The sequence below is a fragment of the Pantherophis guttatus genome, chromosome 3 (assembly GCF_059756535.1).
Source record: "Pantherophis guttatus breed Tessera chromosome 3, ASM5975653v1, whole genome shotgun sequence".
NCBI classification, from domain to species: Eukaryota; Metazoa; Chordata; class Lepidosauria; order Squamata; family Colubridae; genus Pantherophis; species Pantherophis guttatus.
Genome location: NC_142065.1, coordinates 31,832,008 through 31,855,724, shown reverse-complemented (window position 1 = coordinate 31,855,724; position 23,717 = coordinate 31,832,008). Strand labels below are relative to the sequence as shown.

The window sequence follows — 23,717 nt, the reverse complement described above, 5'->3', positions numbered from 1 at the left end:
TGTCAGTTATTCCAAATCTACTGCTAGAAAATTGGTGGTGGAAATTCGTATGAAATACATACAGAGGCTCATTCATTTGAATAGTCTATAGTAATGTATTTCAACAGCCAGTAAAATCATTGTAGTTTTGTACAGTCTAAAGTAGTGGTGTCAAACGCACAGCCCGCAGGCCAGATGCATCATGCGCTGGCCACGGCCACCCCCAGTTTAGAAAAGGGTGAAAAAGTCGTGATACGTCATGTGACAACAACGTGATGCCATGAGTTTGACACCCCTGGTCTAGAGCATTTCAAATGAATGTTAATAATTTACATAGTGATCTTATTATGCAATGTGCTTTATATTAAGTTCTTGGCTATATACTTTTGAATGATGACTTCCAGATTGAGAAGTCTTAAATATCCATGCTTTGAACTACTCGTTGCGAATCTGTTTCTTTATTTCTTTAGAACAAATCCCTTGTTTGTATGGACACAAACAAGGCGGCAAAAATTAAGAGCTATGTGAATTGCATTAACTTCTTTCCAAAGCTTATATAACAACAGATGCAAAACAGCCCCCCTTTGACTGATCACGCAGTGAAGTAATACTTTCTATACCTTTGTTAAGACTTTACAGAGCTGCATAGAACCAGAAAAAGTCTTATAATGACAACTATTTCCTTCTAAACTTTTACAAAATCTCTTACAAAACAACGTTTATTATATTAAGTTCTTGTCTATATATTTTTGAATGATGGCTTCCAGATTGAGAAGCCTTAAATATCCATGCTTTGAACTACTCACTGCGAATCTGTTTCTTTATTTCTTTAGAAGGATCCAGCCAATTCTGAAAAAGTATGAGAGCACATTAAGAGGAAATCCTACATAGCCACAACATCTGAAACAGACAAACCGCAAACTTTATTTGAACCAACCCAACATACCTTCTGACTATCTGAATCACAGAACGTGAGTCCAAAATAATCCTTCTCCAACAGGTTAAGGTGCTCACAGACCAGGTCAAAGAGTACTTGACCCCGACCGTGTTTCTGTATGGACACAAACAAGATGGCGAAAATTAAGAGCTATGTGAATTGCATTAATTTCTTTCCAAAGCTTATATTGCAACAGATGCAAAACAGCCCCCCTTTGACTGATCACACAGTGAAGAATAGTAATATTTTCTATGCCTTTGTTAGACTTTACAGAGCTGCACAGAACCAGAGAAAGTTTTATAAGGCCCACTATTTTCTTCCAAATTTTTAGTTAATATAAGATCTCTAGGAGCGGCTAGGCTTACAAAACACTTTATTAAAATGTTACATACACATGTACAAACTTGAGCACTTTTAACTTTTAAATGAATTTTTTAAAAAAAGCATAAATATCCTAGTGGTCTTCCATTCAAGTGCCAAGCAGGCCTGATCCTATTTAGTTTCCAAGACCAAGGCCAAGCAAGCTCAACTGACAGCAGCTAACCAACCTTGCCTTGTCTCAGGTAGAACGTCTACATGAATTAACTAGAAAATTCCAAAGATGTAGGTTAAATTAAGAATAAGAAAGCAGTAATGAAAAGCTACTTCAATAACACTGTCAAGAAAACAGTAGGAATCAAGCTCAACTCAGGTGAATCTTTACCTTGTTACAGAGATAAATATTCTTTATCTGACATTGATAAAAAATATAGATCTGTAATTCCAAGATTGCTTTTCTGTAACTGTCCCACTTGGAAGTCAAATTGACATACTCTGAGGATAACAACAACATGACCCAAAGTTTGATCTACTAATATGATTCTATGTCATGACATGTCAGCATGTAGGCTCTGAGAATGAAAACTAATGGCTACATTATCAAGAACTAAAAGCAATTAACACTTCACAAAAACACTTCTGTTATATGAAGAAACTTCTTATTAACCTGTGGCAACAAAAGGCACTGAATCTATTTAGGCATTTAATATGAATCTTCTTCTTTTTTTAAATTAAAAGCAGGTTTAGGAGATCAAATGACTGTGAACAAGATAGTCATAAACTGGTAATAAATAATTATGTTTTCCAAGCTGCCTCTTCCCATGAAGTTATGCTGCCTCATCATTGGTGTCTATTGTTCCTGAGAAGGATGAGAGAAGAACACCAAGAGTTTATGCCAGAAGTATGAACTTCCAGCAGGATCATCCAAGACATAAAGGTCATCCCAGTTGTCTTGCTAAAGCAAGCAGACAATGATATTGGGCAGCAAAGATATAAGAAGTTGCTGAAGGAGGAGGAAGATCACTTTAGTGACAACAGCAAAAGGATCATTTCATACTGCAATGCAATGGTAAATTATTCCTGTGTTTTACCAATAAAATTGCATGGATAGAGGGCATTCAACATGTTACAGAGTAAGAGTAAAGCTTCATTTGAATTCCTAATGATGTTTCTGATGTGGCTAAATATGGCGATATTAGTTTCTGATGTGGCCCTGCAGGAAAAAAAAAATCTGAAGCTGCAGGGAAAAATTGAACTATATTTAGACTAAATTAATAGCAAAAGGTATAACAAAACAGCTGTAGAACTGACAATGAAGGCACTGAAGTAAATTAAAGGAATCAGCCCTCAAAGGTAGTAATGAAAATCTTGGAAAATATATTTAGAAGCCACAAATGTCTATATCTACAAAAATCAGGATTGTGCCAGCAATCTATGACACTGTGACACTGTATGGAATTGAAAGTTAAGATTATGATAGATAAACTATTGACACTTTTGAATAAAGTCAGTGTTGAAGTTTGATGCTGGAGTTTTCTACCTATGATGCTAGCCAATAAAACAAATAAATGGATCATAGATCAAATCAATCCAGTTTTCTCACTTAAGGCATAAATGACCTAATTTAAATAATGACGTTTTGGAGACATTAGGAAGAGACTTAGTACTCTTGAGAAATCTATAATGCTTGGGGGGGGGGAATAGAAGGAAAGAGAAGAGGATGACCAGGATAAATTGAATTAATCTAACAGGGATAATAATCCATCTTGGTAGGCATCCTTATTTGGTAAATCTGTTATTAAAAGAGTTAATTTAAAAAAAACCTTATTTTGTAAATCTTGGTAAAGTAAAAACAGCAAAGCTAACCAGACCTCTCAGCATGTGTTCATCAATGGGTAAATAACAACCAGTTTTCAGAAAATGGTAATTAATTTTATGCATCTTTTCAGGCTCACATCTCTGGCTTTGAAAGTCTTTTAACTATCTATTCCAGGCCATCACTCCACCCACTTCTTTTGCTTAAAGGGAACTTTCATCTCTACAACAATCAGTTCCTCTGCAGTAAGTCAAGCGTCTCTCGAAATCTCACTGTTCAAGATGTCAGCTAAAGAGCCTGACTGCAGAAGCATAGAGATCAAAGGCACAGGGAGGCTCTGATCCTTTTAACTTTCTCCCAGTCCTTCAATGTTTTGTTCTTTATTTAGTTATTTGTACAAATTGTACAAAAGCAACTTCCAATCCATATTCAACAGACACCAATAACTTACAAAAAAAAAATATCAACAGAATATGGCACACAAAGATAGGGAGGTGTTTATAACACTGAACTCTGAAAGTCCTATTTAGACAAGGATATGCCTATATCTTTACTTGTCAAAAGGCTGTGTTGTATGTCCTTATTTAGCACAAGATAGGTAATACCATATCATTGGGGAAGATACTGGATGGTTGATAAGACAGAAGCATCCGAACTTATACAGGGATCAGCCAATTTGGGGACTGAACCAATATAATGGGCAACCTGATCCCAGGAGTATTAACATGACATGGTAACAGTATTTCAGTATTTGAGGGGCCAATTTATTTTCCAATGCACCAGAGGGCAGGACAAGAAATGATGGTTAGAAACTAATCAAGGAGAGAAGCAACTTGGAATTAAGGAGAAACTTCCTAACAGTGAGGACAATTAACCAGTGGAACAGTTTGCCTTCAGAAATCGTGGGTGCTCCATCCCTGGATGTTTTTAAGAAGAGACTGGACAGTCACTTATCCGAAATGGTATAGGTCAGTGATGGCTAACCTTTTTGCCATTGCATGCCAGGAAGGTGGGCAGGGGAGGTTTGCCCACATGTGTTCCCACACCCATAATTCTATGCGCCCCGCCCGAAACATGTGCGTGCGACCCCCCTCCCTCCCCATTCCTGGCACGCGATGGCCCAGTAGACCCATTTTTCTTTCTCACCTGGCTCCAGAGCCTCTCTATGCATCTGGGGAGGGCAAAAACAGCCTTCCCCAGCCCTTCAGAGGCCCTCCGGAGGCTCTTATCAATAAAAACATTATAAAGCCTCATAATTCAATCTTAATCAGCAAAAGTCTGTTAAGAGCTACCAGAAGTAATAATACATTTTTATTTTAATCAAATAAATCAGATTCACAATTCTTTACTTTTAACAACAGTAACTTATTACTTTCTCTAAAAATAGAACAAGAAGTTTTTTCTTCCCTTATCTTATAAACAAATCTTTAAAGCCTCATTATTCAAGAAAAATCCTGAGCTATCACAAGCAAGAAATTTATTAAAAATCTTAATCTTTAATCCTTTCAAAATAGTGACTCATAAATTAATTTCTTTTCATTTTCTCTTTGTCTCATCTTAGAAACTCTTTCCCAAGTTTTAACATATACTAGAAATAATAATACATATATTTTAACAGAAAATCTCATATCTTATCTACAAATAAATATTTAAAGCCTGGTCATTTTGGTCAGGAAAAGCCCATTAAGAGCTTTTTCTTTCCTTCCTTCCTTCCTTCCTTCCTTCCTTCCTTCCTTCTTTCTTTCTTTCTTTCTTTCTTTCTTTCTTTCTTTCTTTCTTTTCTTTCTTTCTTTCTACACAAACACAAACACATGTGTGTGTGTGTGTTTGTATATGAATGATCAACTAAATAAACATTGTTTATTATTACATTTATTTGCCAACTATCTCACCGCAAGAAAATTCTGGGCAGCTTACACTAACTTTATATTCCTTCTTTTTGCTTTTTAAAAATCTTGATGTTTATTCCCTTAAAATATTGTCCCAAAAGCCAATTTATTTTCATTCTCACTGTCTTTTTTCAGGAATTCCTTCTTAAATATAGCACATCTCTTTCCTATGTCCAAGAAATGAAAATTATCCAAGTCGTTTTTCTCGTTTATTACTTGCATGTTCCTTTGAGTTATTAAGAAATCAGTTGGCTTCATTTCTATGTCCTATGTAACATCTTTTTACATATCATTCTTGTATTTTGTCATTTTTAAATCCATGTCTAGAACAGCCTGATTCTCAGTTGTATCTTTTATCTCTTCTTTTAAATCCACTTTATAGTAGCAGGCAAGAGAATTTTCTGAGGTCACTGTTGCCAAATATTCTTGAATTCTTCTAAAGTTAAAATACTTTTCTTCGTTCTGTATTGGTAGCTCTCTTCTCCTAATTATAATTTTTAGCTCTTTCTTGCTGCCTCTAGTGTCCAGCCTTCAAAGTCTCTCTTATCATACTTTTCTCTAATCCATATTTTTCAACCAGGGAATTTCCTATAGTTAAGATTCAAAATGGCATATATTTTTAATAGGTTTTTAAACAGTCCACTAAAATAATTCTTATAATTAGTTGCAAAATCTTATTCCAATATCTGGCCCCTTGTTCCATTTAAAACTTTCCAAAATTAAGATTCTAATCCCCCCTTTTGCTGTTTATTTCTGAGTAAAAAGTTGTTAAATCCTTAAACTTGTATGAAACATTTAAAACTATGAACTGAAAGAGAATCACCCAGTTTGATGAAACTTTTTGTTCTGGAGGGTCTTAATTTCTAAAAGGCAGTTAACAGGCAAATTCTAGAAATGATTAAGAAGGGAAGTGGGCAAACCCAGTATCCATTTGCAAACCACAGCTTGGCCAAATCTGACTTTTCCTAGCTCCCAGAGCTATAAAGCCCACCAGAAACTATTGTTTTACAATTCTCTCATGGAGAGCACCTTTATTGGAAGACTTGTGGCTGATCCCCTTTATCCGGGGAGGACTTTTGAGGCTCTGATCCATTTGCTGGCTCCTCCTTCTGTCACTGTCATTGACTCCACAAAAAGTGAAGCTTCTTCAATCTGTAATTGTTTTCCCAGAAGTCAAATATCGTCAAGATCTTAAACTCAAAAAAATGCCTGTAAAAACTCAAATTTTCCGTGTTTAGGCAACCCAACTCTTTAATAGGCAGATTGTAATGGAGATTTTATATCTTCTGCTTTTGTAAAAAGAAGCAGGCTGTCCTTTGAAGCAAGACAGTGATTTCATACATTACATGAGAATTCATTAAAACTAACATTAGTAGAACTAGAAATAAAAACAATTTCTCATTCCTACAAACCTATCAACTGAAAAAGCTTAGTCAACTGCTTGAAGGTTTCTGTTTGTGGACCTTCCACACTGTCAATTGCAACAAGGAACAGTTCTACATGGCAGCTGTCACTATGAGATTAAGCAGTTTCTTCCACCCCCACATAGACACTGGTTTCCACAAGTATAGAAAAACAGGCTAACTTACAGTTCCAGGTATAATATATATTGTGGTGCTCATGCCCACAAACCAAGTTTGGTTTTTTTCTATCATTTATGTATTCATTCTTTCAATGGGGAACATCAATATTTCTGCTTCACTTCCACATGTCCTGCACTGAATTAAGCAAGAAGAAAGGTGCTATTTGCACCAAAAAAAGACTCCTAAAAGAATGCCTGGTTAGCACTGTATTATATGGAAGAATGTGCACAAATGTCAAAATTAATTATCCTGGTTTTAGGAACACAGAGAAGATAGCAGCTTTTGTAGTAGCATGAGGAATGAAATCAGACAGATTCCCTTACTTAGGGGACTGTACCCTGTAAAATAGGGTAGCTTGAGCTCATGCCTTCCAATGGTATTGTACAACTCACAAAGTAAACTATCCTAACCCTTTTTTCTGGTTCATTGTCCCAATTCTACCTTCCCTTCACTCTACTCCTTCTATGTCTTCTATGCCTCCTATGTCTTAGTGCAGGGGTGTCAAACTTGCATCGTCATGGTGGCATCACATGATGTATTGTGACTTTTTCCCCTTTGCTAAACCAGGTGTGGGCGTGGCCAGTATGTGATGCATCCGGCCCATGGGCCGTGAGTTTGACAGCCCTATCTTAGTGTTATGCTATGTGCTATGGTATTCTACATGTGTCTCTGAAAGGCATCCTTCCAGTATGCCTCAATAGCTGCATTTCTGAACAAGGTCATTAATCAATACATTTATCAAGATCTAATAATTTCACTGAAAGGAAGGGAAATTCTGGCAGTATATTCTGTATGAGCCGCAATGGTTAGAGTGCAGTACTGCAGGCTACTTCTGCTGCCTGCAGGCTGCCTGCAATTTGGCAGTTCGAATCTCACCAGGCTCAAGATTGCCTCGCCCTTCCATCCTTCCGAGGTGGGTAAAATGAAGACCCAAATTGTTGAGGGCAATATGCTAACTCTGTAAACCACTTAGAGAGGGTCTAAGTGCTATTGCTATTTAGACTTGATGCACACTAGAAACTACTTAATTGAAGAAAGCCATTTCTGGATTTTTTAGCAACAAAAAGTGGCAATATCAATGTTTATACATAGTTAATGCCACAATCTGGAAAAAAAGAAACTCAGAGATATATTTCTGTAATTTCAAGCATCTACCCATCTTCTTTCACACAGAGAACGTGAAAGTTCCCTTCTTCCTTCCAAATCATATATCCAAGTTTATCTGAAAAATTGCAACAAGAAAAGTCTCCAGCTGCTGACAAGCTTCAGGTGTGAGCTGTGCAATTCTTATACATATTTATTTTATACTACTCTTCAAGAATTACTGAGAGAATCAGATAATCTTAACTTATATCTACAAAAAGCAAGACTTTTCCTGAATTTCTTTATCAAGATTTATTGAAAAAGAATAATGTGAGGTTCCAGAAATATCAGCAACTGGCAGGAGAGGAGATTGCTCTTTTAACTGATAACGGAAAAATGTCCAGCAGATTAGAATCTAACCTCTTTCTGGTTCTAAAGACACCATCACATCTCTCTTGACCTGTCTGAATTTTCTCACTTTTTTTATAGCCTTGCCAATGATGAGAAATAAAAACAAAACACAGAAGAAAAAAACTAAACAAAAATGTTCTTGTAAAAAAAAATGTGTTGTGTGCATTTCAGAGCTAAATCTGAAGTAAATTAATAAATATTATCATTTTACATTTTGAGCATAATAGCCACAACTCAATATAGGAGTAATTTCCCTAATAGGAAAATTTCTCTGTGACTTCAAATAAGTTTTAATGCCATTAATAGCTACAAGTAATCATTCCTTCAGGAAGGGTCTTGGACCACTCGCCATGGCCAACTCAACACAGCCAACTTGCCATGGCCAACTTAGCAAACGACTGCTTGCCACAGCCAACTCATCGCAGGACAATTTGCCACAGGACAATTCAATGCTGTATTAATCATTTCATTCAGTTACTTTTTTATTGCTGATCACATTTTCATCAAAATTATTGTAACTCTTCTATTTCTGGATTAACTTTCTTTATTTTATTATTATTATTATTATTATTATTAGAGACAGTTCCACTGTAATTAATTTAACTTTTATATTTGTCCCACGGCGAGTTGGCCAAGACGAGTTGGTTGCAGCGAGCTGGCTATGGTGAGTTATCCCATTCCATTCAGGAAACTGCAGTGAGGATTGGAAGGAACTCCTAAAAATAGGAATAAAACTGCTTCCCACTGTTGTGGACCCTCTGGACAATCAGAAAATATGTATGTTCTCCCTCATATCCTTTCCCTGAATTACAGATTGTGAACTATTCATTTTTAAAAGAAGTTAGAAAAGACAAACTTTCCAATATAGGGCAACTTACAGTCTTTTCTGCAGCGGAAGGTAAATATCAAGAATTTTCAAATATTTGCCCCTTTTTTTCTTCACCATCTAAGAAATGCATATTGCCCATTCACCATACAGGAAACAACGGTTCTAATATCTATGGAAATATGAACCACTACTTGGCAATCTTTTATTCTGTAGAAAATTGGATTTATCTACAGATAATGAAGGAGGGGTTAGTCATGCCAACCAAGCTTTAGAATTTTTTATAAATATTAAAACATCTTCTTCACTTAATAATACTCAATCTTCTTGACTGAACGCTGCAAGTACTGTTCCTCTTCTTTAGGGATCTCTTTAAAAATAACAGTTATAGAAGCACACACACTTATTGCCTACACTTCATTCTCTCAAACTATACAAATAGCAGACTGCCTACCCTTAAAAACGTATGAGTCACTCACACCTGCTTTCTATGTGCATCCATACACTGAGTTAAGCATGCAGATGCAGATGGGTCTTTAGCAAAGTTGAAAGTATTATCTGTTTTAATAGACTGATCTAGGACTATTTTTTAAAAAAACTCCTCTTGATTTTAACAGGTATGCTTTCTGCAGAGCTACTCCATTTTTATGTACTCTTTACTGGGCAAACCAAATAAACATATGGATGGAAATAAAAAAGTCAAGTGATACAGTCCCCGTGCTCACCTCCACTTCACACTCATACTCTGAGGCATCTAGAAGCGTCACTCTGCAGACAGCACTCTTGAATTTTTTTGTGATTTTCTGAGGAGATTTTTGGGCCTTGCTGGGGGTAGTCTTCTCAGATAACCCATCTGCTTCACTGTAGTCCTTTTCATCCATGTCCACAGCCTAAAAAATAAAGGAAGAATCAAAGAATATAAGTGGTGTAAGGCAACAAGATGACTGTCTAGTGTAATTTCCTGTTCAGTGCAAGAATCAGCTACTACATCACCACAGTGTAAGTGCTATGCATTTTTATGTACCCTTCCTTTACGACATTTCTGGTTTTGCTCATTCCTTCTATTCACTAAACTAGGTTGACATTTTATTTGAAAAACTTTCTCACTAACTATCCAACTGCCATTATTTGGAAGATAGACCACATTCTCCTCATAATACACTGAAGATACACTAGGATCACCGTGTTTATGGTTTGTCCATATAATGAAATGTATAATGTGCTTTCTTCTGTTCTCTAACTTTACAGTAGAACTATCAGCAACTGACACCATTTAAATTAACTGAATTATATTCAGTTATAAAATGACTCCATTACATATAAAATATTTGTCAGAAGATATAAAATATTTGTCAGAAGATTCCTACCAGTTGGTAGGAAAAAGCACATGATTGAAGACCTGACACAAAGGACAAGTCTTATTTGAGATCACCATTGTGTTGAGTTTCTATAGCATGTAATTGGCTCTTGTGGTCAGGACTTTTGACGTATTTACATTTCATTCATTCTTATTTTTCATTCAGATCGTAATACTTTATGAAGAACACTACCATTTTCTCCTGGGAAAACAAAAAATTGACTGAAAACTTTTTAGTCAGGGGTACAGGCAGCCTTCAATTTGCAACCATTAATTTAGTGACTGCTTGAAATTATAACAGCACTGAAAATAGGGAACTGGTTTTCACACTTATGACTGCTGCAGCATCCCCATGGTCATGTGATCAAAATTTGGGCACTGGCATATATTAATAACATGAGATCATCATTTGTAACCTTCCCAGCTGGCTTCCAACAAGCAAAGTTAATGGGGGAAGCCAGATTCGCTTAGCAACCACATGATTCACTTAACTGTGGCAAAAAAAGTTGTAAAATGAGGAAAAACTCATTTAACAATGAGTTACAAATTTGGGTCTCAATTGTTGTTGTAAGTCAAGAACTACCTGTATATTTACTCAGAACGTTTCTATCAAGCAGGATTGAGCTTGGTTAGTACTTTGGCTGGAAGACTACCAGGAAATGCCAGGACTGGAAAACTGAAAAACATTTTCTATATGAATGTGACGAGGGAGGGGTATACGCACTTATACACAAAACTGCATTAGATTTGCTTTACGTGTATAGATTATGCCATTCAGCTCTGTGTAGCACAGTTGATTCTTGCCCCTCCTAATGTATTCAGTGTTCATTTTTAATTTTGACTAATTTTAGCTCTAGGCTGCCAATCAACAATTTTATATTGAATGATACCATAGGTGAAAATAAAAGGGGGGAAAATCACATAATCATCTCTTGAGTGAAAATCCAATAATTCCTAAAAGCAAATATGTTAAGATTCAGCACCAGACCATTGCAAAATGCTGACAGCCTGGTGCTATGATGTCACTTATGGAAAAGAAAAAGTTTTGCTTTCAGTCTATTATACTCTGCACACCAAACTAGCATCATATTTAACCACTGCATGGGCTTTTAATATAAAAAACAGTAAATGCATACCATATGATAGTGGCCTGTGAAAAGCATTTATATTTCAGGAAATATCTATAACGCTGTAGCTAGAAAGGTTAGGTCCTTCCCACTGATGATACTTTCAACTTCAATCTGTACTCAGCAACCAGAGCAGTGCTGGCCCTTTTGCAATTGCAGTTCCTCATACAATAGAGATAAATCTGATATAGAAAACCCTGAGGAAAAACCAGGGAGTGAATGAGGATTGGTTTTAGCCTTGTAATATTTCTTTTTTTTTGACAGAATTACCTAGTGAGAGATACTTACACATTGTTGCTACTACCTTCTTGCTATGTTCTCTGCCTTGTACAATAATACAAACACCATTCTTAATATTAGTTTGGCACTTCTTATAAAATAGCTGTTCTGAATCAGTGGGCATAAGAGCCTCTCCAGATACAACTGTACATTTTAAAAAAATTCTCTTAAGATCTTAAGTTGATCTTACACTTGACATTTTTATTTCCTGATGGAAACATTTCAGATGGGAAATGGCATAATACTTTGTAGTCACAACAATGGCGAGAGAAATGGCATAAGCCAGGATAATTGTTATCTGCTTGACTAGTAGGTGTTGCTCATTATAATAAATAAGAAGGTATTTGAACATTTTCTCCAATGCAAGATTGGATTCTGCAATAACTAACATTTTGTAACAAATGAAAGCTTTTGAGAGGATAACAATGTGTATCACTCTTGTTCGCCATCTTTAACTCAGTAGTGAAGCTGGTTTGGTGAAAAAGAGAAGTGAAATGTAATTATTTATTATACTCAGCCTCTGGTATGTCACGCAGCGGTCCTCAACTTTTTGAGTACCAAAGACCGGTTCCATGGAGAGAGGTTTTTCCACAGACTGGAGAGGGCATGGTTTTGTGTGCTGCCTGCATCCTGAGGATGGGGCTTCACTTGTTTGTGCTGCCCAGTTTCTGGCATGCCACAGATTTGTGCCGGTTCACAGACAAGGAGTTGGGGACCCCTGTGTTACAGAGTTATATGCAGTAAGTTTCTTGGGATGGGACATATGAAAGTAACAATTTATCTGGTTCCACTTTTATCTTGCAAGAACTCTTTTATTTCTGAGTTCAAGGATAGTGCACTATTTGATTAGCCTTCCCTCAGAGTCCTTGCAGCTTGGTCAGAGGCATTCCTCTTCCATGATTAATATTTTACTCTGAACATTATATGAAGATACTCTTGATTGATATCCTGATCATCCTTTTTTCTTTACTATACTGTATCATACAGAAGTTCAGGATTCTTGAATCCTTTCTTTTTCTTATCTTATTGCTTGGCTCTACTTTGTAAATTTCCCCAAGCAAAAATTATATTAGCTGGAGATACTAATGCAAGACTAGGCCCCACAATGAAGAGCTATGCTAACCGAGGCCTGGTACCAACTGGATACTTTTATAATGAGTTCACCTGGTCCTCAATGGACAAGAGGACCAATAAATATGCCCAGAGGTTAATTTCCCTGCTGTTTATGAATGATATGCAAGTACTTAGTGGCTTGAGTGATGGGTATATATATCCCTATACTTTCTCGTCCAACAAAACATCAACCTCTATCGATTATATCTGCACTTCCTCTAGTTTAGTACACCATTTTTCAGATGTAAGAGCTATATTTAGAGAGGAAAGTGACCACTTTCCCATCACGGCTCTGGTTTCATTCTCTTCAGAAGTTAGGCCTCATTCAAGAGAGAAAATTGACACCTTAGTAAACGCCCGGGTTTATAACTACAAAAGGTTATATTGGCACAGACTTGATGTCAAATCTGTGACCACTTATTTGGGCTCAGACGAAGCCAGGTAGCTAACAAGGGAAATCTCCCAATCTAAGCCCGGAGACAACACCCCAATGCCAGCTTATATAAAGCTAACTTCTACTCTTAAGAACTTAATGATCCAGAATGATAGAAAAGTAGATGGGATCTCTAGAAAGTGGTTTGATGATGATTGCCATAGCTTGAGGTCAAATCTAAGAGCCGCAGTTAGGAAAGTTAACTGGTCCAGACAGGATGGTGATTATTCAAATATGGTTCAACTCAGGAGAGCATACAAATCCCTCCTGAAAAACAAGAAAAGTAGCTATAATACTAGGATGTGGAAAGAGGTAGAAATGGCAGCAAAATCCCAATTCCCTACGATCTTTTGGCATAAGATAGCCAGTATATTAAAACAACGTTCCCCATTTATGGACACTGATATATCAGCAGTAAAATGGGAGAAGCACTATCTTGCTTTATTTGATGGTAATAATACAGCAAACGTCTTGCAACTGGATATTCTCCAGCAGGAATTAAGGAAATGTCCGGAATGGACACCAGTTACCTCTACCGAAGTTAAACATATAATTCAATCCTTAAAGGCCGGGAAGGCCTCTGGAGAGGACTTGCTGCCTCCTGAACTCTTTAGGTCCAACATTGACTTTTGGGTACCGGTGCTGGTAGCACTGTTTACTTATATCGATAAAGTAGGGATAATCCCTGAAGGGTGGAGGTTAGCTATAGATTTTCCAATTTTGTATACGAAACATCTGCTAAATAAAATAGAGGACTGGTGCTTGGATAAGGAAATTCTGGCAAATGAACAGGGAGGTTTTAGATCAGGTAGGTCTACCATTGACAATTGTTTTGTCCTTTCCCACTTAATTAATAAATACAAGACCCAGGGGAAAAAGCTGTATACCGCCTTTATTGACCTTACCGCTGCTTTTGATTCTATAGATAGGAACCATTTGTGGAGGAAACTACAAGTCATGGGGATGGACCCCAGACTTATTTTGTTGATCAGGACTCTCTATACTAATACGGCAATTAGAGTCAGATATGCAGCAAATGGGGCCTCAACAAACAGCATACCGACAATTAGAGGAGTGAGGCAGGGCTGCCTGCTGGGCCCTACTCTTTTTAACCTTTATATAAATGATATCCCAGCGCAGCTGGAAGATCTTCTGACGCATAGCCCCCAAATAGGCTCTAGATTTATTAACGTATTAATGTACGCCGATGACTTAGTGCTGTTTTCTAGAACCCAAATAGGAATGAGGAGACTTCTTGCCAAGGTCACACGTTATTGTACTACAAACCACTTGACTATAAATGTAGCTAAATCAAAAGTTTTAGTCTTTGGCAATAAGAATAAAAAGCACAATTGGCAGATTAATGACACAAAGATTGAGCAAGTTACCCAATATACTTATCTTGGAATTGTTTTTTCCAGTGCAGGAGGTTGGACTCCGCACCATCAATACCTTTCTCAAAAGGTCAGAGCAGGAGCAAGCCTTGTATCCAAATTAAGTAAACGTATCCAACCAACCTCCATTTTACCTCTTCGTAAAGTCTTTCAGGCTAAACTTGTTCCGATCATGCTCTATGGTGCCGAAATTTGGAGTCTTACAGAGGTCCCCATATTGGAGAGAACTCAAAATAATTTGTTAAGGAGGATGATTGGGGTAAACAATTCCACTTCAGCTGCAGCCGTCAGAGCTGAATTGGGACATTTCTCATTGTACACCTATACAATCACTAGGGCGGTAGCCTACTGGCTAAAAATGACTCAGATGGAAGCCAGCAGACTCCCCAAAATCTGCCTAGAGGAACAGCAGATTTCAAATCCTCAAAGGTATTCCTGGCTAACCCGGCTGTCAGAAATATTGAACCGATATGGCGTAGGGTTCCCGTTGTGTGACACACTGAAGCAAGTTAAACAACGGATTAAAGATATACATGGGCAAATGGACATGGCAACTCTTTCAACTAATCACTCCCTTAAACTGCTGACAGCAGTTAAAACAACTTTCACCCTGGAAAAGTATTTACATTTAGAAATGCCATCAGTGGAGAGACAGTTATTTGTTAAATTTAGATTCGAACTTTTAGATACCAACGTTAAATTCGGCCGTTACCGGAAAATCCCATATGACAAAAGAACATGTATATGTGGGGTAAACGTCGTGGAGGACACGGCGCATATAATATTTGAATGTAGGCTGTATGAGGAAGTAAGAAAACAATATCTGTCCCCAATTATAAATAAATTTCCCCACTGGAATATAAGGCATAAATTAGCATTTCTGTTGAAGGCTGACTCTCCTCCCATGCTAAGGGCTATCACTCGCTATCTTAAAAGGATGACAGCAATATGAGCCAGTTATATTGAAAAGAATTTCATTGATTGTAAGAAAGATGAGCTGAGTTAGAGAAGAGCTATCTTATTTGGGTTATCTAGTCTTGGCAACTTAGCTATTGAAATCTGATATTGTAAAATTTTAATGTCATATATCATATATTTTTAGATTGTTATTTCTGTAACTGTTTTGCCTTTTTCCCTTTTTCTTTTCTGTTTTGTTTGAAAAGGCCTTCGGGCTATTCAATAAACAAATACAATACAATACTTTGTAAATCGCTACTGCCTTGCGTTGAGTCATGGACAATGATATGCTTTAGTGGACTTATTCCTACTTTGGCCACTAAAAATAAATTGTGGCAGAATACTGTCTTGTCTATACATACCAATGTGTATATTTTCTCAGATTTTGGAATAAATGCCCTTATGATGGCATCCTACAATAATCTCACCATGTACCCAGATTATTTACCTTCTGCTTTATAAAAAGAATACAGACTATACTGAAAACAAGCTAAAAACTTGTTTTTTTGTTGCCAGAGCAATTATTTATCTCTCATCCATAGCAAGGATGGGACATCTACGGTTCTTCAGGTAGAGCTGGATTCCAACTGTCAAAGGTCCAGTTAATAATATTTAGAGGGTCAACAAGGGTGGTGCCCTAGGGATTTTAATGTAGTTAATTTTTGTATTCATTACTTTGTGGGGCCACTTTTTTTTAATGCAAATTTTGACACTGACTCATAAGGTACCCAGGATCTTCAGAAATAGATGCCATGCAAATCAAGCAAGCAAGAAAGTACAGACCTAAGATTAGAATACACTGGTTATATCACTTGCAGCAGATCAGTAAGGTTTACTAACACAACTTCTTAACAACAGTAACATACTTTTCATGAATTAGGGCTTTGTTATCTTCAAGACTGCCTTTCTCCAATTGTTTCTACCCACCATGTACATACACATACACACACACACACACACGTGTGTGTGTGTGTGTGTGTGTATAAAATTTATATTTGCTGATAAAGAAATAAAGGGAGACTAGTATAGATCTATTTCAACCTATTTAGCCCTCCTCAGCTAGCCATACCCTTACTCGGATTCGAACTCTGAGTAAGGGCACGGCTAGCTGATGAGAGCTAAAGAGCTTGAAATAGATTTATACTAGTCTCCCTTTATTTCTTTATCAGCAAATATAAATTTGGTATAAAATGGTTTGTCATGAATGCGAGTGCTTGAGGGCTCCTGGATTGGAGCTGAAAGGCGAAAGGGAAGCAGTATGCTCCCTCCCATATTGGGATAGACCAGGTGCTTCTATAGAAAAACACACACACACACACACACACACACACACACACACATATACACACACACACACACACACACACAACCCCTGTCATGTTTTTATTTCTATCATTTTTTTAAGTCTAGGCTGCCACATTTTCTGTTTTTAAAACACATAACATTTTTACATGTTTATGTTTTGTAAGTCATCCAGAATGTATTGGAGTAGGCAGTCATAATAAATGCAATAAATAATACTGATTAAGTTTAAACATGAGAATTTCAGAAACAGATTTTTGCACAAAACAACTGGATACTCTGTTCACTTTTGGTAATGAAAATAAAAATTCCCAGGCTCTCAATATACTTAGAAACTAATCTAATGTAGAAGAACCAATTACTGTTTACAGATGCACCATTTTAAGAGAAAATTCAACTCACTTAAGAAAGCTGGTTCTCTGAAATTATTTTAATAAACATAGGACTAACAAAATTGGACCAGATATTAATGCGTATCAATGTAGCCAACTTCAATCCAACATCAACCGGATGGTTTAGCTATTTGCTAAATGTCTGGCTACCACTTTGATAAATAGAGTAGTAATCAATTAAAGATAGCAAAGAGGACAAAAAGATTGATCTTGAATAGCATATAGTTGATGGATCTAAGTAGAGATACTGTAGATGTGACAACTTGACATAGCAATTCACAATTATGGGTGTTATTTCCCAGGAATGTCCTTGTTTTGTTCAGTTTTCTTTAAACACCAATTAAAGAACAAAACAAGGACATTGCTGGGACATTTAAGAACTTTGTGGCTTATCATTCTCAATTCTATACTTTGATTTGGAAAGTTATCTATGGAATCACATTTAGAACCAAGATGACATAAACAAAAGTATCCTTAGTCCAACATGATTCTGAGCATAATTTAGCAACCAAACAAACCAACTGCTACAATTTTAGCAAACCAAGAAGTTTTCAGAAAGACCAGAATCAGTCCATATCATACTTAGCTGACCTCTAACACAGCATCTATATAAAGCAAAGACTGTTTAACTTTTGCCCCATTCAATTGACACAACTTCCCAAACAACCTTCCACAAAAGAAGCTGCGTAAGGATTTTATTTAGACAAGCCCAACCTGGAACAGTTCCTGCAGCAACCTGGAACAGTAGAAAAAGGAAATAGAGCATCTATGCAACATATTCCAACAAAATGGATATCCATGCAGCTTTATCAAAAAGTCTCCCATCACTCAACCCAATACAGCACAACCAACATAAACTCTAAAAAGAATTATGCTGCCATACATCAAGAATAACTCAGAAATCACCAACAGACTACTACAACCATATGGAATCAGCATAGCACACAAGCCAACTAAAGCCCTTCAAAACATCCTAAGCATACCGAAAGACCCAACAACCCCAGAAGAAATAACAGGAGTCATCTACAACATAAAATGTAAGGACTGCAACAACCACTATGTAGGACAAATAGGCAGAAGACTGACAGAATCCATCCACTAACACCAACTTGCAGTAACTCTGACAAATCAGCCAGCAATAGACATGTAGACATTAACAATATATATAGACTTTGCAAAAGAGAGTATCACCCAGTCCAAAAAAAAAAAAAAACCAAGCACCTCTCCATCAACAATCAGCACCCACATCAGCATAGATTAATTCCAAGGTTAACATTAGACCAACAATAAAGTAAATAATATCCCAATCAAGAAAGCGGCAAAGGAGCCAACAACAAACAGCCCAATCAAAGAATCTCTAAGACTACCCCAACCAACACTGACAGGCAAGCCACTAGAATATAAACCGACAGCAAACAGCACTCCTTACTAGCACTGATGATGTTACCTAATTTGGGTAATGAAATGTCTGCAAGAAAACAAGCAAGCTGAGACAGCACCAAGGACCCCTACTAACACACCTTTTCAGATCCTACCTTTTTTTTTTTTACATTGGCAATGAGAGAGATAATTAATGAGAGAGATAATTAAGTTTTACTCTGCACACACTAAAAGGAATTAATAACAACAGCACTTAGATTTATATACCACTTCATAGTGCTTTACAACCCTCTCAAAGGGGTTTACAGAGTCAACATATTGCCCCCAACAATCTGGGTCCTTTACCAACCTCAGAAGAATGCAAGATTGAGTTAACCTTGAGCCAGTCAGGATCGAACTGCTGGCAGTCAGTAGAATTAGCCTGCAATACTGCATTTTAACCACTGCACCACCACGGCTCTTACCATTATCATTATAATTAACAAGATCACAAGCTGAACTCTTGACACTAAAAACTGCTCCTGGGATAATTTTTGACAATTTCCAGTTCCTTTCTACCCTGACACTACTCTAGGCAGAGCCCACTCCTAATTCTGATCTAGAGACATCGTTATAGGCTCCTGACTTCTCATTAACATCCACATACATATGTAAAATATTGTGTTAATTGTTTGCCTAACAATTAAGAGCTTAGGATGCAGTTCTCAGCGTTCCAAGAGATACACTGCTTGTGTGATATATAAAACACATTATAAAAGGTAATAAAGGTAGAAAACTGGCATTGCATCAACTCTGCATGGGGCAGACGGGGGGGGGGGGGATGCAGAGGTAACATTTACCTAGATCAGGGGTGGGCAACTAAGTTAACTTTATGACCTGTAGACTACAACTTCTAGAATTCCTGAGCCAGCAGCAGGATCACATCTTTTTGCTATCATGCTCAAAGGTGGAACAGACACCTGCAGATACATTATTCCCAGGTGGACAGTATAGGCTATGTTTATGTAAGCTTAAATCCTAGCAATTAGATAAAATGATTACTTACTTTCACATCATTTTAAAACTCCCTGGCATGTTATTGTTTCCTTAGTTTTGCTGTTACTGTATATTTTAACTGCATTTTAGTTTTTATGCTATTTTATGCTTTGAATGTTCTACTGGAAAAAAAATTACAAATTACCCAGACCCCCAAAAAAAGGTAAAGCAAGAAATGCCACAATTTGAGCCTACATATAAACTGTACAGGCCGTCATGAAGATCTTCTCCTATAGAGACAAAAATGTAGTGTTTGAACATAAAAACATAAGAAAATCAAGATTTCTTTGTAACATTGATCCAATGGTACTTAACAGAAACATTGCCATATTATCTACCTGTTTATGACACCATAAACAGAACTAGGTACTGTATATCCAACTAGCCTACAGTATTGGTTTGTTCTTTTATAAATCATATTTATATGTCTGCTGATCTCACAGAATGTGACTCTGGGCAGCTTAGAATAAACAGTAAAACAGCAATATTAAAACAGAATGTTATTAAAACTATTGAAGTTATTATTAAAAAGGCTAAGTGACAGTGTTAGATATTATGAACAGTAAAGGCACCTGAATCAACCCTTCAGTCTGTGGATACAGCCAGGTTAAAGGGATTAGTTTCCCTTGGGTTTAACCAGCTTTCAGTGTTCAGTTGTAGTTTCTAATAAAAATAGTTGTAAGAAAGCACAGAAGGTCAATGCAGGCCTGCACTGAATACATTTTGTTATAGAAGGTGAAAGCTGTAGTTATTGCTAATCTCCAGCAAATAAATGAGAGCCCCTTCTGCATATGCTCAAAAGCAGTGTTTTGTTTTTAATGAAGATTAAATATCTTCTAAGCCTTTGTGAGAGTATCTTCGGCAACAGAGTAAACTCACCCGCTCCCCATGTTTAGGATCACTGTGGGCTCCTGGTTTCTCATTATCGTCAGCTTCCTGATTGTGTACTGTGTTGGTGGAGCTACCATTCACTGTGTTTGGCCCAGTTGCTGCTGCCTCCAGCTGCTGCTGGGGACTTCCTTCTTGAGCATTCTTCACCTCCGAATCTGGGCCCGTCTCTGTCATCATTGTTATTGATTATTCTGCATTTGCAAAGGGAAGATGAAATACATGAGGATGGGGTTAAATGTGTCATCATACCTATTAAAAGGTTTTTTTCTCAACCTCTAGGGGATACACCTGCTGTGCCTCCTGGTGCCATCTTGCACAAAAAATATAGAGAGAGAGTATTCTCAATAAAATTTACATAATTAATCAATCCAACACCTGGATACTTCAATCTCAAGCACCCACTCTGCTGAGATGCCACACAGGGGTGGGAATTTTTGCAGTAAAACATTCCTTCTGGCTGCAGACCGATACCCACATTTATTATTGCTAAATCTCTGCTGTGATTGAAACTACCTAAAGAGTATTCTTTTACATAAGATAAAAATTAGAACACTACAGAATTCTATGTATCCTTCTTGTAAAATACTATACCTTAATCAGGGGCTACTTGGCTCTAGGATGCTCTTATTGTTGAAAAACAAGAATTTTAGGTGAGGGAGTTTGGGAAAGCCACACTCCCACACAACCTACTTCACAAGGCTATTCTAAGAATAATTACCAAAAAACAGTATTAGCCCCAATTCTAGGTCAGTAAACATAGTCAAAATTGTGATGGAGGGAAAGCTAAGATGTAGTTCTACATGTTCTACATTAAAAGGTGTTGAGCAATCTGCACTCTAGTGCGTCATGCAGTCCTTGGCCCATTTTCAAAAACCCTCTGGTAGTGTTTATTTCAGAATGCCCCATGCACTCCATCTCATGCATACCTGTACAAATCTTATGTTTTTGGAAACTTAGCATTCTCTTACACTTAAATCAGACACGCTGAAATCTTGCTACCACACATATTTATCAATTCCAATAGTCTCTTAATGTGAAAAAGCAAACTTTCCAAAGTAGGTTCCCTCCAGAAATGTTTCACTACAACTCCCGTAATCTTCAGTCTGCATTAGACAGTTCAGATAGAGCAAAAAAAAAAAAATGTACACAAAAATATAGTTGTGTTCTACAAAGCCAGGTCTTTCTGTCTGTGCTTTATGAACTACATCATCATATGGAGGCCATGTATCAAACCAGCACCACCCCTATAGCTTTGTTGCATGCAACACTAATCTCTCCATCCACAAAATAAAATATATTCCACATGGGTATTAGAATGCAAAAACAAACACTGATTGCTGAACTCTGACTGCTAATCTGTCCCTTCTGTACATTTTTGTTTGGCTTAACAAGATGCCTAATATATCTGCACATAAGGGTACAAATGAAGCACTACAGCTTGCACCAAACTAATTACATTCCTCCAAATAACTAGATATTGCTGATTGGTGTCAGCTGAAAATTTCCATCCAACGTTAATAGTTCAGACAACACAGCAAATCTCACAGCTTGAATAGGCTTCTGACAATAAAAACAAGGCATGATGAGAGTTTTTCTTCTACAGATGTCTCTTTTGTCTGGCAGATACTCCCATGCTAGTGTTAGTGCAATCTTTCTTTGAAGCTCATGATAAAACTTCTGATCTGTCTCCCTGTAACAGTCTAGCAAAAGATGAAAGACAGCTGCTATTTATGCCAAGGGTCCCCAACCCCCAGGCCACAACCCACTACCGGGCTGCAGCTTGTTCGAAACTTGGCTGTATGAGCGATGGGCAAGTGCATGCACACAAAGCTCCATTCACGTGAGCCCAAGTGCCCTTTGCTCAAGTACCTTCCATTCTCACAAGTGGAGCTTGTGCACAAGCGCAAGCGACTTCACTCGAGTGTGAAGCTGCATTTGCACAAGCACAAGTGCCCTCCTTCTGCATGACTGGAGCTTCATGCACATGCACAAGTGCCCTCTGCTTATGCATGAAGCTCCATTCACATGAGTGAAGGGCGTGCAAGCCCGTCACTCACACCAATGGAGCTATGCGCGCGCACATGTGCTTGCCACTCACATACACACTCATGCTGAGTTGGACCGCCAATGTGGAAAGGTTTGGGACTGCTAGTTTATGCCAGCTTGGATTTTTCAGTTTGGCTGAAATGTTTTAAAAAATAAAATTTAATCTGTTTAGAGAAACTATTTAAAAACTGAAGTCACTCAATACATACAGTATTTTGGAAGTACATGAATTTGTAGTACAAAGAATGTTCCAGTCTAGTGAGACTGAGTAGAAGAGAAAAAGAGAGACTATTGGTCAGCTGAGAAGCTGCTACTAGCTACATTTCCACACCCCTAACCCCAGTTCTATTATGTTGTCACCCCCACAACAAATGATAAATTTTCATGTATTAAAGAAGCCTCAGTCCAGAATTGCTTGGATTAAAAGTTAAAAACTGGCAAACTTCTCTGAAAGAAATTCATTTCTCTACAATATACAGCCACATTCTTGACCGAGTTCTAATCCACACAGCAAATTCCAGTCCACACAGAGCTAATGTTAATGTCCTACATAAACCATCATATTATCTGAATCATGCCTTAAAGTTACATGTGCAAACACTCCTTGGAAAAGAAGAATAAAAATGAATTCAAGCTTCAAATTCAAAATAGAATATTTTCCTTATTCCTCCCAAATATGCAAGACTATACACTCATGTAAAAAAAAACAAGTTTAAAGTTTTTTCCTCTTTTTTAACATATGTAGTCATTTCAATGTTTTATCTTCATTCAAACAGAATATAAAGATAAATATGATAAAGGTGACTTCTGGGGAAGCAATGATGAAGAAAAAACAGCTCTGCTCAGAGGGAAGTCAATGACTATACTGGCAAAAGAAGCCAGCATATGGATCAGCTTCTTGGAATTCCCCTCCAGACAAGGAGAGGACTCAGGATTGCCCACAAGCACTCCAGAGGGCAACTTCCCGTGAAAAGACCATAAGACAACTATCTCTATCAGGTTTTAGAACTCTGAGAACCAAAGTCTTATAACTACAGGTTTTTTAAAAGAAAAGTGCCTTCCAAATAGGATGCATGGTCAACTCTTAAGGAATTTTCATCAAGTAAAGCTCAATTTTGGTGACTTCAAGGCCATGAATTATGAAGTTTTCACAGCAGCATTACATTAAT

At 37.2% G+C, this 23,717-nt stretch overlaps 1 protein-coding gene across 30 annotated transcripts in view; it reads right to left on the bottom strand.

Moving 5' to 3' along the window:
- Positions 1-23,717, bottom strand: part of EPB41L1 (erythrocyte membrane protein band 4.1 like 1) — a 202,200-nt gene that overhangs the window by 46,893 nt on the left and 131,590 nt on the right. For 23 of the 30 annotated variants that reach the window (XM_060689664.2, XM_087889196.1, XM_060689657.2 and 20 more), the window contains 4 exons: positions 20,491-20,693; positions 9,568-9,732; positions 926-1,030; positions 786-828 (listed from right to left, as the gene is read on the bottom strand). In XM_060689664.2, the coding sequence (XP_060545647.2) occupies positions 786-828; positions 926-1,030; positions 9,568-9,732; positions 20,491-20,679 (502 nt within the window). In that variant the 5' untranslated portion in view covers positions 20,680-20,693. Of the gene's footprint in view, positions 1-422; positions 445-785; positions 829-925; positions 1,031-9,567; positions 9,733-20,490; positions 20,694-23,717 lie in introns of those variants that run through there. The other 7 variants (XM_060689672.2, XM_060689674.2, XM_087889201.1 and 4 more) reach the window with 2 other exon arrangements.